At 40.2% G+C, this 15,175-nt stretch overlaps 1 protein-coding gene across 1 annotated transcript in view; it reads right to left on the bottom strand.

The window, feature by feature from the left end:
* Positions 1 to 6,562, bottom strand: part of LOC126335507 (UTP--glucose-1-phosphate uridylyltransferase-like) — a 249,487-nt gene extending 242,925 nt beyond the window's left edge. The window contains exons 1-2 of the mRNA XM_049998861.1: positions 6,469 to 6,562; positions 4,952 to 5,082 (exon numbers count right to left, since the gene is read on the bottom strand). Of these exons, the coding sequence (XP_049854818.1) occupies positions 4,952 to 5,056 (105 nt within the window). The 5' untranslated portion in view covers positions 5,057 to 5,082; positions 6,469 to 6,562. The remainder of the gene's footprint in view (positions 1 to 4,951; positions 5,083 to 6,468) is intronic.
* Positions 6,563 to 15,175: the final 8,613 nt, after the last annotated feature.

Here is a 15,175-nt window from a genome sequence, read left to right as displayed (position 1 = left end):
AGAAGGAGATCAAGAATTTCAAACAAATCTTTCCTAAATTTTCTTTCTTGAGACAATTCCTTGAGAAACAGTGTTTCCATGTTCTGCAATTTTGCTGGTACTTTTGTAGGCCACGAGATAATTGGGTCTTTCATATTTAGGTTTTTAGAATAATCTTTGGATTTCTTTAACAGCATGTCAAATGCGTCCGTAGCCCTAAAATTTGCAAGAGCTACTTTTAGAACCTCTACACAATGTTTCACACCAGATGCATTAAAATATGGATTCTGTAGGGATCTGGTCAGTTCCTCACACAGTCCAAACACTAAAATTGCTTCTGTTATATAAAAATTAGTTTCAAACTTTTTGAGCCGCTTTGCATATCCCCATGGGCCTGACCTTCTTTCATCTCTAACTGTGCTCAGTACATTCAATATTTCAGTCACTGTTGTCTGGACCTGCTCATAGAATTCCCTGAAATGTGTCAAAGATTCTGCTCTTACAGCCCATGGGGATGACACATTGGAATAAGTCATTGAGTTTTTGGGTTTTGATTTGTCTCATCGACACCATATGGTAGCATGTAATATTCAATATTATGTACATCATGTATTACATTATGTAATATTCAATGAACTACTGAGAACAATCAATATTCAGCTTGAAGATTTATGACAAATAACTGATGTAAAATAATTACATACCTTTCACTACAAAGGTTCACTCGTACCACCTCGAAACTGCAAATCAAACATGTGGGTCTTTATATTGTAACTGTTTCACATTCTTTACCAGAACAACAATACACATCAGTGTCGTCATGGCATAAAGCCATGGCAGTAATGAAGGGAGCAAAGAGGGGGGAGTTATAATGTTGTTTTTATTTTCTTAAATGTTGGATTGTTTGCAGAGTGTGGCGGACATTGCTGTAGCGGTGTGCCTGGTCAGGCCTACCGACTGCTGTTTTGGCATTGTTAGCCAGAATTTGTCATTTCTGATAGGACCGCATATGGCTTGTGCCTGCATGACCACGAGACAACACTGATCAAAAGAGTTTTGTACTGCGTGTATATCTACAAAAGTGTGCGGACTTAGATTCAAGATGAACCGAACAGTAAGTAATGAGGGTGGTGGCAATACTTGTTTTGCACAGTATGTTATTACACAGGTGCAGAAGATAACTGTCAACATCGTGAAGGGACAGCAAAACCAGTTTTTCCAGTCAAGATTTCTGCCTTAACTTTGGTGCTCCTCTCCCAAATTCAGCACACTGGCCACTTTATAGTTCACCTATATGACATAGCTGGCCCTGAGGGTCCAATCAGTCTCAGCTACCGTTCAAAAGTGCTATGCAAGATTTTTTGCATGTGCATACAGAGGCTGTCCTTCATTAGGAGTCACAGACTGAAAAAATGGAATGAAGGGAGAGGGTGAATGTGGTAGGTGTTATTAGATGCTTCAGTCAAAAGCAAAAACAAAAATGCTGCCCCCCATATTTCTTGACAGCAGCATAGTTTATTCACTGCCTCCGCCTATAGATCAAATAAAACTCCAAGTGAGTTTGGGGGGTGGGGTGGGGGGCAGAAACTGTAACCCTCCCCCAGAGTTTAAAGTGGGGGAGTGACAGCCCCTCCTGCCCACCCGGTTGATATGCCGTTGTTTGTCTGACATCTGTAGTGCGGAGTGTAATGTCAGATTACTTGGAGCAAATAATAAATGAATGTTAGGCTAAGAACAGTAGTGGGGCAAAGACAAAATCTCAACCCCACTTCAAAGTTAGTTTGTTGTATCATTACTTTATGTGTCCCTCTGTTGGATAAAGAAGAACATTCATCATGAAAAATCAGCTTTGACTAGTGACATAGGGAACATGAGATAAACAAGGTAAACAACATGGCAACTATAACATGATATCAGTAGTGATTTGTTCACAAATCAGTCTGTCACCACAACCAGGTTTTCTTTAGGTTCACGTTTGTTGCTTTTGCCAACTTACAACCAAACTATCACCTTCCAATCTAACCTAGGTATTGGGTAAAGTCAGAGTCACTTGTTAGCACAGCCAGTTTTTTTTTTTTTTTTTTTCCATGCATTCGTTTCACAAACTAACAACAAAATTGTGAATACATGCATCAAAAGATGACATGACAGTAGTCATTAACACTTTGTCACTGGTTAAAACTGACAGCTTGTACCGAATATTCCTCTCGTTGCTCTCTGTTGTTTATTGTTACTATACAACTCATTTTAAGGAAGGAGAATGCTTTAGCGCCATTCTATTTTAGTTTCACAAGTAGAATTTTATAATTTATGCCACAGACCACAGAAAATGACAAAGGAGTATTTTTCCCCCATAAATCTACCATTTAGTACAGGAGCACTTAGTACCATTTAGTACATGGAGCTAATGGAGACTACAAAATGTTTCTCAAAGCTGTGCAAGCTATTTTAAGTAATCATTCCAATCTAAGTCCAGTTCATGCAGTATCAGAGTTCCATGAATAACAAACACATTATGAATTGTTAGAACCATAAACCAAACAAATAGATTATCAGCATACTCTGGCTCCGACTGGCCCTGGTCCAACTTCTATGCAGAATTCAGCAGGTAGCAGTCCGAGTGATAAGTGCTCTCAGGCTAATGGAACCACAGCAATCAACAGCAATGTTATGCCAGCTACTTGGTTTCCATAGTGACACGAGGTGGCATCACTATATTCAACAGAGTCATCACAGAGTGAGATGAAGGATCAGTGTTCATGGGCTTTGCTGTCATGGGCCGGGGTAGAACAAGGCAACATGGGACTGGAGGTTCTAGTGGACATGGAGAGGCTGGCAACAGCTAATCAGGGTAGTGGGGATGGAGGTGATTTTGGTGGTGTCCCAGAAATCACGGAAAGAGGTCACAGTACAGTATATGTCATGGACTTGTAGTGGACAGAGAACATCCATGGATCAAAGATGGGTAGTGTCTTAACTCACCAATGCCAGGGCACCCACCTGTAAGGGAGAAGCTTTGGTGATGAAATGCACCTGCAGCAGGCACAGCATGTCCAAGAGAGAGGTGTGGGTGGTCATGAAGCCACTCCACTAATGTGTGTCCTTCAACCAGGGTGCCCATTAAGTTAATTGAAAACTACAGAGGACGTTATGTGCAATGCTGGACACAATTTTTCTTTTAAGAGCTGGGTCTGGAAAGGTGTGGCTAAAGTTTTCTCCACTACTGTTAGAACTAGGTGAAAAGGCTTGGTATGAAGGTGTTGAAATCTGTTACAGGCTCAAAATTGTTCAAAGTCATAGGAGGTGAAAACCTCACTCTACCTGAAATCAAAGAGTGTGGGGAACCTTCAAAGGCAAAGATTTAGTAATTTCCAACATAACAACAGTAGCAGCAGATGTGACTTGTGGGACACAAAACACACATATCTCTAAAACAGGCCAGTGAAATCTATGTGCATATGCTCCCATGGCTCCGCAGAATCAGGCCAGATAGAGGAATGCTGGAGAACTGCAGGTAGTTGGGCCTCACAGACAGTGAAATGGGGATTCAGCTGTGACTATGCCTGGCAATACAACAGAGTCCACTGGTTTGGAAGCAGTTCAAGTGACAACGGCCATTAGTGGTGAAAGTTGGACCTAAGACGTATGTCCAGCCACCAGGGTTGCACAAAGCATGTGAGTTGACAGACTGTACCAACACTTGCACATTTTCGAAAGATTCTCATGGTGCTGGTGTTTCTTAACAGTATGTATTCATAGGACGTGAGCTAAAAGAGCTACTTTTTAAATTCGTGTGCTAAAATGGCTTCTCATGTTTATAATTACACCAACACCTGAAAAAAATTTGATTGTTTCTAAAAATAAACTTTTGTTGTCGAGGCACCTTAATGAACTCAGTTGAATATGAAAGGTATTGGATTCTGTGTTGGAGGGCTTCAAATTGCTTTTTGCTTGGAAATCAGCAAGTCGTCTGAGCACTTTCGGCGTTGATGAAGGCGTAATAGGAAAAACAATTAGTACATTTTTAGTGAGTTTCGGAATTAATTCTTGCAAACGCTTTATCTATAGACATTACACATGAATACAGGACCTTATACATTTATAAACAACGAAATCCGCGTTTAACGTTCCCTGCGGTAAAGAAAATGCGTATCTCTTGTTCACTTTGAGGTGATAGTACTGTTTCGAACGTCATATTAACCTCACGCGTTGTGTATCGAACTACCACGAAAGTCGCTAGACAACGCTTGCCATCTTCGATACTGCGTGTGAAGTCAAAATAACGTCACGTTTGCGTCACCTGGGGCTCAAGAGATACACGTTCGACCCTTGCCCCAGCGAAACCAACAAGATCTGACGTTATCTCCATGCCTCATACGGTGGTGTGGCGTGAGCCCAGGCCAACGAGATGGGACCAACAAGGTAAACGGGCCCTGTGGCGTACGTGACGTTGCAGGCCTTACGAATTGCAACAAGCATCTCCAGCGAGGTGCGAGTTACTACTGTATTTCAAGCCAGCTTAATATGTTGTAGCTGCACTTTTAAACACACTCACGCATTTATGACCGAGTTAAGCTCTTTACTAGCTACCTTTCCATTCATATACTGATTTCCTTTATGGGCATGGACGTAGCCGAACTTTCGCGATGTATGCCAGACGAGGCAACTGGTGTAACATCTACAGCTACAGTTAAAATACAAATGAAACAATAAGACTTAAACCAACGAAGTATCACAGTTCTTCTCGTACAGACTTAGGGATAGTAGGCCTATCTTGTTTTTCATAAAAATCAGAGATTACAGAAATTATCTACTGTAACAAACGAACATATGACAACCAACAACGCTATAAGGAAATTAAATTAAAAATATGCCCGAAGATGAGACGAGAGACAGCCATTATCATCACGTCGATGGTCAAAGGCGATGGTGGTCTCACGACTTCCTCATGACCTTTAACTACATCTCTTACCTGAGGATGCCTCGGATCTTCCATTATCACAGAACGAGGATTTTCGTTTGCTGTGAGACATATGTCGCAGCGGTCTCCCGTAGCGGAACTCATCTCAACTTGCATTGTGCTTGTTTCTAGTATAATTGCTGCTGCAGACAAAAACACGCGTGAATGTGGTAGAAAGAAACAAGCTAGAACAATTTGACTCCAGATAGCGATACACCATCAAAGCGACTAGGTGTCAACAGCGTTGCTTTAGAACTTCGAAGACTAAACCTACTTAACCAAGGTCTTCCACGTAACTCTGAAACAACAATATACAATATTAACTACGCAGTGCAAACAGAAGACGACAGAAATATTTTTAATGAGCATGGAAGATATATCTATGTACGCCCTCCTCTGATAATCAAACTACATGTTTGACAAGCACACGTGATAAGCGTTTCCACAAGCATGCATAAATTCATCGCATTCACATGGCTCAAGCATGCATGCACAAGCAACATTTCGTATGTGCCATACATCGAACTCAGGTGATGATGCAGTGCATTCGCATGACTAGGACACAGCGAATGATTTTTGCAAAGACATAGAATTTTCCGCACTATGCTGGTTGCATTGATGATAAACTTGCAGAGATAATTCCCTCAGCCGCAAGTGGTGTGTTTTATTTTAATTACAAATGAACAGTAACGTTCTCCTTGCCACAGCTGATGCAACTTATGGATTTATTATGTTCGATTTCGATACAAATGACGGAAAGTCAGTTCGAGTTATTTTTCAGATGGGGCATATTAAGGAGATTTTTTCAAGTCATTAAACATTTGAAAGATACTGAAGTCGCAAACAGTTCATGAATATTGCCATGCATATTTATTAGAGACTATGCTTTACTTAAAGGTCAGACATACTAAAACCTTTTTTTTTTATTTTCCCTTCGGTAATTTGTTCTTCGTGAATTTGCCTTTTCTTGTTACGGTTTTACATCATTTCATCATCATCGACACGCAAGTCGCCGAAGTGGCGTCAAATCGAAAGACTTGCACTCGGCGAACGGTCTACCCGACGGGAGGCCCTACCCACACGACATTTTTTTCTCTTTCTACTGCAGGATAAATTGCTTTATTTGTAACGAGATAGATATCGTTTGCAGTGTCCAATTTAACTTTATCATGGTACGTCTCTGATGAGAGATTCCAAAAGAAAGGTGGACTTTCACAACCGCGAATAAAATCTTTCAGCAGTTAGCGATTGATATGTTTGAGATTGCTCGAAATTATCGCTACGAGAAGCACCGCACAACTAACATATGCTTGTACAAGCCGCCCTGTTGTTTTTACACACACTCAAGCATGCGCACATTTTATGTTTGTGCAAGTTTACGTAACAGAAAGTCCTTCAAGAATCAAAGAGCGTGTAGAGTCATGATGCTTGTACGCGAGTTTATCAAGGACGTATTCATGAATGTAGCCGCCTTCAGGCAATAGATTTGTTTGAGTCAAACATAAACTGCAACTACAGAGTAGAAATACCTGGAGAATGCGCAGAAAAGAATTTTTGTCGCCAACAGACACTGATTCCATAAGTGACGTGGCTGGTGTGCCACAGGAGCCCTGCAGATTTTGAACTAGTCACTAGTACAGAGAGATTCGCTCTAAAGTACCATAGATATCGTACAGGCGTTTCATAGGTATCTCAATAATTTGCATTCGATATTTACAACGAATGCAGCTTGAAAATTTCAAAGACCATGTTTACTCAGTTTAAAAGCAAACAATCAAAAATCGGTGTCAACAGAGGAGTACATAAAAATCAAGTAATCGGCGAAGCTCAGTCCATCAAATTCTTGGGACTAAAATTGGATAAAAATCTAAGCTAGCAAGTACATGTAGATTACTTAAAAAATAAATTAAACAGACTACCTGCTGCAGTGAACATGCTACTCAGTGTAACAGACACAAACAGCACACAAGAGATGTATCAGAGTTACTTTGAATCCATAATTAAATTGGTTTCATTCTTCGGGAAATTCAAGCCACGTGTCACGAATACTGCTACTTCAAAAAAAATTGTGAGAAAAATGTGTGCTGCCCCTCCAAAAACATCCCGTCGCCCATTATTCAAGAATCCAAAAATGTTACCTATCTCTGCATTGTACATATTTGAGATTATCATATTTTTGCACAGTTATCCTGAGCTAACTGAAGAAACCATTTCAAACATATGTAAAACAATAGACACAGAGGAAATTTCATGCTCCCAATACAACACTTTGCCTACAGACACCTGAGTACATGGAAATGTGAGTTTACAATAAACTCAAGTGTAGAAATGTACTAAGCGGGGAGATAGGCTCACTGAAGTGAAAATTACATAGTCTCCTGGTGGAAAAGTGCCACTAGTCAGTTGAGAAACTTATGAATGAATAGATGATCATTTGAACAGTTAAAGGATTTACTATCGTTGTGTTGTGTATAATATTGTATTTAATTTTGTGTTCGACATTAACTTGCCCTGGTAAAATTAATGCTATAAAATTATTTAACTATGCACATCACACGTCCAAAATTGACATCTCTACTGTACTATACGATCAGATGATCTGTAAAAGGTATGTTATGAGACAAAAAAATAAAAATACAAAACAAATCAATGAAAAGGCATTTCACTTATGTGACAAGTGTCATAGCACTTGGCTATTTTCGTGTGGAAAAGAATGGGTAGCCACTGTGGTTTCTAGATTTATTATTGTCCTTGACTGTATTGCTAAACCTCTGTTTAAATAAGTAATGCTGCAGTGCATTGCGAAATATTTTTAGTGCACTACAGTGAAAGTGTTTCGAATTTAGGGTTACGACATGCAGCAAATTAGCGATTTAGCCAATTTTGAAATACATTTATAAGCAAAAGATTATGTTTTTCGTTTCTAGTAGCATACATTTAATCATCAAGCATATTTTGGGAAACTAAAATATTAATTGGATATACCAGACAGGTAGTACTCATTATCCACGTTGTAGGTACTACTATTATAATTTCCTATTGTGACTAGCTTAAAGCGGTTTAGAATTTGTGTAATCCAGACCTAATGACTCACACTGTCATATATAAATCTTATCTGCAGACTAAAACAGTATGAAATTCGTACACATCCAACAGACTGAATTGTTCCACACTCTCAGACTACGCACTTGTCTCTTAAGTATGTGGCCATACATCCCAGAAATAAGTCCTATGGTTATATGCCTTCGGCACAATGTGTTTCAATATTGATCAATAAATAATATGCCTCTTTCTAGTAAGGTAACTACACACATGAAAAAAAGTTTTGCATCACCTCGGTTCGAGACACTGTACAGAAAACTTGAATAGTGATCAACAAAAACATCATTTCCGCCCTTTTTATTGTTTATGAAAACCACACATTGCGTGTTGTACTACCATACAGAGACCTTCAGATGTGGTGGTCCAGACTGCTGTACACTTTGGTACCTCTAATAACCAGTAACACGTCCTCTTGCATTGTCGCGTGCCTGTATTCGTCGCGGCATACTAACCACAAGTTCATCAAGGCACTGTTGGTCCAGATTGTCCTACTCCTCAACGGCGGCTCGGCGTAGATCCCTCAGAGTGGTTGGTGGGTCATGTTGTCCATAAACAGCCCTTCTCATTCTGTCCCAGACATGTTCGATAGGGTTCATGTCTGGAGAACATGCTGGCCATTCTAGTTGAGCGATGTCGTTATCCTGAAGGAAGTCATTCACAAGATGTGCACGATGGGGACGCGAATTGTCGTCCATTAATACGAATGCCTCGCCAATATGAAGCCTTTACGGCGCCTTCCATGACCAACAGCGGAGTACGTCAGCCCCTGATAATGCCACCCCAAAACAGCAGGGAACCTCCACCTTGCTGCACTCGCTGGACGGTGTCTCTAACGCGTTCAGCCTGACTGGGTTGCCTCCAAACACAGCTCCGACGATTGTCTGGTTGAAGGTATATGAGACACTCACCGGTGAAGAGAACGTGATGTCAGTCCTAAGCCGTTCATTCGGCATGTTGTTGGGCCCATCTATCCCGTGCTGCATGGTGTCGTGGTTGCAAAGAGAGACCTCGCCATGGACGTCGGGACTGAAGTTGCGCATCATGCAACCTATTGCATACAGTTTGAGTCATAACACGGCGTCTACGGCTGTACGAAAAGCATTGTTCAAATGGTGGCGTTGCTGTCAAGGTTCTCCAAGCCATAATCCGTAGGTAGCGGCCATCCACTGCAGTAGTAGCCCTTGGGTGGCCTGAGCGAGGCATGTCATCGACAGCTCCTATCTCTCTGTATCTCCTCCATGTCCGAACAATATTGCTTTGGTTCACTCTGAGACGACTGGATACTTCCCTTGTTGAAAGTTCTTCGTAGCCCAAAGTAACAATGCGGATGCGATTGAAATTTTGTATTCACCGTCTAGGCACGTTTGAACTACAGACCATGGGCAGTGTACCTCCTCCCTGGCGGAATGACTGGAACTGATCGGCTATCGGATCCCCTCCGTCTAATAGGCGCTGCTCATGCATGGATGTTTACATCTTTGGGCGGGTTTAGTGACGTCTTTGAACAGTCAAAGGGACTGTGTCTGTGATACAATATCCACAGTCAACGTCTATCTTCTGCAGTTCTTGGAACCGGGGTGATGCAAAACTTATTTTGATGTGTGTATAATTAGACGTTTGCACAGCTTAGCTACGAACAGTAATTTTTTCCTCCTTTGAAGAATTTGATCTGCATCCGTAGTAGCAATAATTCAACACCATTGCTGCTACTGATAGACAAACGTATGAAAACAGTGAGATATTAAAATTTCGTTCTTACCACAAAACATAAACAACAGCGTCATACCAATGTTATATGTCTGTTTCGGTTTGCGTTAGCTAAATATTCGTACTCTGTGACTGCATATATAAATTTGTACGAAATGGTCGCTGTAGAAACTTGTAATATCATCAGTGAGTCCGATCTCTTATTCTTCTTCATCCGGTGCTGAAGTCTTGAGCAAATGTCGCCTTGCACCAGCTGTCGAGCTGATCTGCCGGTAACTACGGCATTGGTCGTCAAACATGTTTGCTGAAGAGCCAGTACTGACATGTGCGGTAGGGTCTCGGGTAGCATATGTAGGCCTACCTATCTTCAAAAATGGCTCTAAGCACTATGGTACTTAACATCTGAGGCCATCAGATCCCTAGACTTCGAACTACGTAAACCTAACTAACCTAAGGACATCACACACATCCATGCCTGAGGCAGGATTCGAACCTGCGACCGTAGCAGCAGCGCGGTTCTGGACTGAAGCACCTAGAACCGCTCGGCCACAACGGCTGGCTATGTACCGATTTTATTATTGACTGACAACCTATGTAAATCAGTATTCTGTGAGCCACCAATAGACTAGCTATAGTAAGGACACAGTAAGTTTGCCACCTGCCCCTAAGTAGCGATCGTTGAAAGTCGGCGTCATTTGGCGCACTTCATGTCGATTTCTCCTACTTCAGATGTCCGTCAGCCATAGTAGCCCCGAAGATATGGCGACGCGGTTGGTTGACGAAGTGTTGCATTGCCTGATTAGTGAAAATAATTGTGCTTATATGTAAATGCCTTATCCAACACGAGAAACGATCAGACATGTTTACTAAACGTTCTGAATCTTATTTTCTTCTACTCATTTTTTCGTATTACAACTGCCTTAATACTCGTATAAAGTCACATTCCTTGCTAAAAGTAAGTACCGCATTTGAGGATGACTGCCGCCGTATCGCAAATTCACGAGTCTGTGTTACTTATATGTCAAAATTTATACCATAGCAGTTGATCGCTACGAGTCACGTACCGCGTAAGTTATAATTACTGGAACACAAACAATAAAACATTCGCCCCTCTAACGTCCTCTAAACCTGCAGTAGCCGCACTGCTTATCCTTCTGCCCGTGAAGCAACTGAGCAACTTTATGTAGCTCGCAGTCGAATTTACCAATGCCAATTAAAATTAGGTAGAGAAGAGTTGCGCAGTAATGGCCGGCTTAGGATTTTTGACTTTGCTGTGTAACTGTGACGGTTAATTAGTATATTAATATACTAACATCTTACCTCAGGGCGTGTTCTATGCATAGCACAGTGTAATGAATTTTATTTTTTATTTCAGTGCTTAATTACATCAAAAACAAAAGAGATACAATTACACGAATTGTAGAAAGTTTTGTGGAGCATCGGCCATTCTCTTTTTCTGTGAGATTATTGGTTGTCAATGATGCACTGAACTGATATTTGTTGAATAATAATGGAACATTTAGTCATGGGGACCTATTGTTACTATTCAAGCTCAGTTCGCCAATGTTTAGTTCACTGTTTAACAGAGATCGCAAATAAAATACAAAATATTTTCCTGCTCCACACATACAACCTGTGCCCAGTCTGTACACACGGTACATAGCGACCACTCTTCTCCAAATGACTCCAAACACATAATGCACTCTTCAGTCTCTTCTGTTGACCCCTTATTTCCAGTATATTTCCAGTAGATTCCAATTTTTTTTTGCCGCTTTGTAATTGGCTTTCCATTGTCACCCTCTGCGTGTTTATTTTATTTTGGAACACTTGGTTTCAGATCCTTCAGCTATCATACAGACCTTATTTTTTTCTGCCATCTTTTTCTTTTGTAATTGTTGAAAAGCTTCAGCTGTCTCACTCGCAATCATTTTGTTAGACATAATCTTGCTCACACGCAGTTTCACAAATATTTATCCCATTTTCTCTTACTTTTTCTCATTTCCCAACATTTCAGACAAGAAAGTAGTACGAGGAAGAAAATATAATTTAAAAATTGAAATTACTTCTGGATGATACTGAAAGACAAACGTGGGCCAGGTACTGCATGACAAACACGCAGTAGGATCTATTCATACTGTACATTCATTAATTGAAAATCAAAATATAGCAACGACATTAATCACTTACCTTAAAAACGGGTACCACAGTCATCAAAATATTCTCTGTACGCTAAGAGCTACAGCAAAATCATCAAGCACTCAGAGCAGACAAAGCACTGAAGAGAGGAAGAAGATATCCAACTCCAGTGTTCATTGATGCAAAAGCTTGTTTCTGCTTACTGTGCACTTCTGAAATTAGGAGACGGAAAGAGAAATCACAGTACTGGCCGGCACTGTAAGCCAGCCGATACTGCATTATTCTCCCCTACATCTCAAAATAATGCTGTCAAAGTATTTTTGTTTGTTACTGAGCAGGAAAACTACACTCTTAAGAAGCTCTTAACGTTAGTTGACGTTTTTTAATTTCTCTTTTGGTTGCAAAAGGCATATAATTATAAAATAGGACTTAGAACTGTGGGCTGCATGAATATTTGATTTAGGCTGTATGCAACCCACAGGCACAGTTTGACAAGCAGAGGTTGTCAAACTTTCTTGCCTAAGAGACACTTTAGGGCGACACTTTGGACTGCATAGCAAGGGAGTGGTCAGGGTAAAGCGACCACTTGAAGACCAATTCAACTTTCACCGAACGTAGGTTATTGATAAAAGCTTACCTCTTACATATTTTGAATCTATATATTGTAAAATATCACACCAAATATATATAAGTGAATAAAATTATAATATATTAGAACTAAATACATTTTCATGGAGGCTTACATAGTGACTAATTTGCCATTCCAAAGCGGTTTCTGGCAGGTTTATTAGGCATCTTCACACTCTGATAACTGAAGGAATACCGAGTGGATGCAGCAGATCATTTACAGTTGGACTTTTGTATTAGGACAAACATAACAGAACAGGGTCGGTTTTAAATAATGTAACTTAATTAATTCAAAATTGTCACAAAGTCATAGAATGGTGGACGACAGCTTTGTACATAAAAGGATTCAGTATTACAAAAGAAAGTAATTAGAAACGTGTGTTGGGGGAGCGGGGGGGGGGGGGGGGGGGGAGGGGAAGCGGCAATCCTGTTGACCACTGTAAAAATTTTAAAAATACTATCTATCCCCTCAATTTACATATATGAGATGGTGGTGTTCCTATATAAAAATCAACATACACTAGACACTTTCCATTTTGACCACAACTACAACACTCGCCACAGAAATAACTTCAAACTCCCAACACATCGTTTAAAACTTTATGCCCAAATGCCAGAGTATATGGGGTTAAAAATTTTCTATAAAATAAAAGGCAGTAATATATTTAAAATGGAGATTAGTTCACTGAAAAGATTGCTCTTTACTCTTCTGGTGGAAAAGTGTTGTTATTCTGTCGATGAATTCATTGAGGACAGCTTCACAGACTGAACACAGGGATTGTATTACATGTATTATTTTATGTACATGTGTAGCTGTAACTTAGAAATGTAAAATCTAATGCAAACTTTTGTATTTCTCTTAAAAATGTGACATTTCTCCTGTACATCAAATCAAATGATTTGAAAATTGTACATAGTGAGATGAATGAATCACATATCAGTTTTATCTGTTGTGTTATGCGTATTTTGTTGGTGATAAACTTTTCCCCCTAGTAGTGTGGTCACATTTCTCAACAGGATGTCATATCAGCATTATTGATTCACAGAAGAAAGTATCAAACTGAAATAAACAACAAGTCCCTACATTTGAATGCCAAGAGACGTCTTTTAAAAAATAATATCGTAAAGAATCATTACTCTCCATACGAGTGAGGTAACAAAAAATAAATTACTCATCTTACATCACACGACTGAAAAACAGAAACGTCTGTTGTAAAAAAGTAACGGAAACAAGCTTCCTCTCTGAAACTCACCAACAACAATGGCTATGTGTATTAGAACTAGACTGATCACTTTTTGCCAGGCAGCAGTGCTTTTCAAGGCAAGAAAACAAGCAATGACCATTTTTCCCTTCCTAGTCACTTTACCACACCTTCCCCTACCAATCTTACTGTTGATTGGTAATCTACATAGATGAGTATGTTATTTCAATTAATAACAGTAATTGCAGTATGAGACACAATCACAAATCTTTACATAATGTTTTAAATGTAATTTTACTTTTACTTTTTCTGTATTGTATTACAACAGCCTTAATTTGATTGCATATTACTTCCTACAATTAGGTATTACATTTGAAGATGACTGTCTTTATATTGCACATTCACGAATCTATGTTAGTTCCATTTGACATTTATACCATAGCAGCTAGTTCTGCACACTCGTGAGTTGTCAGCATTGGAAGGCAACCATTAAAATACGATATTCCAGTGCCTGTGTTGTTAAAAAGAATGATGCAGAGTTTCTTCAGACATGCATACATGTCCAAAGAACAGGCAGTGTGGCAACCACTGTATCCTAATGGCTTCGTGGTCAGAGCATCTGCCAAGTAAGCAGCGGACACAGGTTCGAATCCCAGTCTTGAACAAATTTTTAATTTTCCTCACTGATTTAAATCAAGGCCCATTAGCAGATAACATCTGTAATTTCTTTGTGTCTTAATTAATAGTGGCTGCTGGATGAAAAGGGTGTCTAATCTTTTGAACATGTTTGAAAGAACAGACACCACTTATGTGCAATTAAGACGAGGGTGGCCAATGATCTCTTCATTGTTGATGCACACCAGGCTCGAATTCTTACGGGAATCATCAAAATGCCGCAAGTAATGAGAATAATGGGCAAGGGTCATTACACTAGTATTGTGTGGATAAGTCAAGAATTTGGGTCTGACAGGTGCTGTGCTAAGGTAGTCCATGCAGTCGCAAAGATCACTGTGTCTGGATGGATTAGTGGTCAGAGCATGTGCCTAGTGTCCACAGCTCATAGTCTCGCGGTCACATTCTCGCATCCCGAGCACGGATCCTGAGTTCAATTCCCCGTGGGATCAGGGATTTTCATCTGCCTAGACATGACGGTGTTTGTGTTGTCCTAATCATTTCATCATCACTCCTGAAAGTGGTGACATTGGACTGAGCAGAGGTTGGGAATTTGTACAGGTGCTGATAATGGCGCAGTTGAGTGCCCCACAAACCAAACATCATCATCATCATAGTCATCATCATCTGCTTAATAACCAGGAGGTCCACACCCGAATCTATTCTGGTACAAAATTTCAAATTTCCCCATTGATTCCAGTCAATGGCCATTCGCGGGCAATGGCCATTCGGATCTTAATTCATAGCGGCTGCTGGATCAAAACAGTGTCTGTTCTTTCGAAGATGTCCA

This window comes from Schistocerca gregaria, chromosome 2 (genome assembly GCF_023897955.1).
Source record: "Schistocerca gregaria isolate iqSchGreg1 chromosome 2, iqSchGreg1.2, whole genome shotgun sequence".
Taxonomy (NCBI): Eukaryota; Metazoa; Arthropoda; class Insecta; order Orthoptera; family Acrididae; genus Schistocerca; species Schistocerca gregaria.
This window is presented reverse-complemented; position numbering and strand designations above follow the sequence as displayed.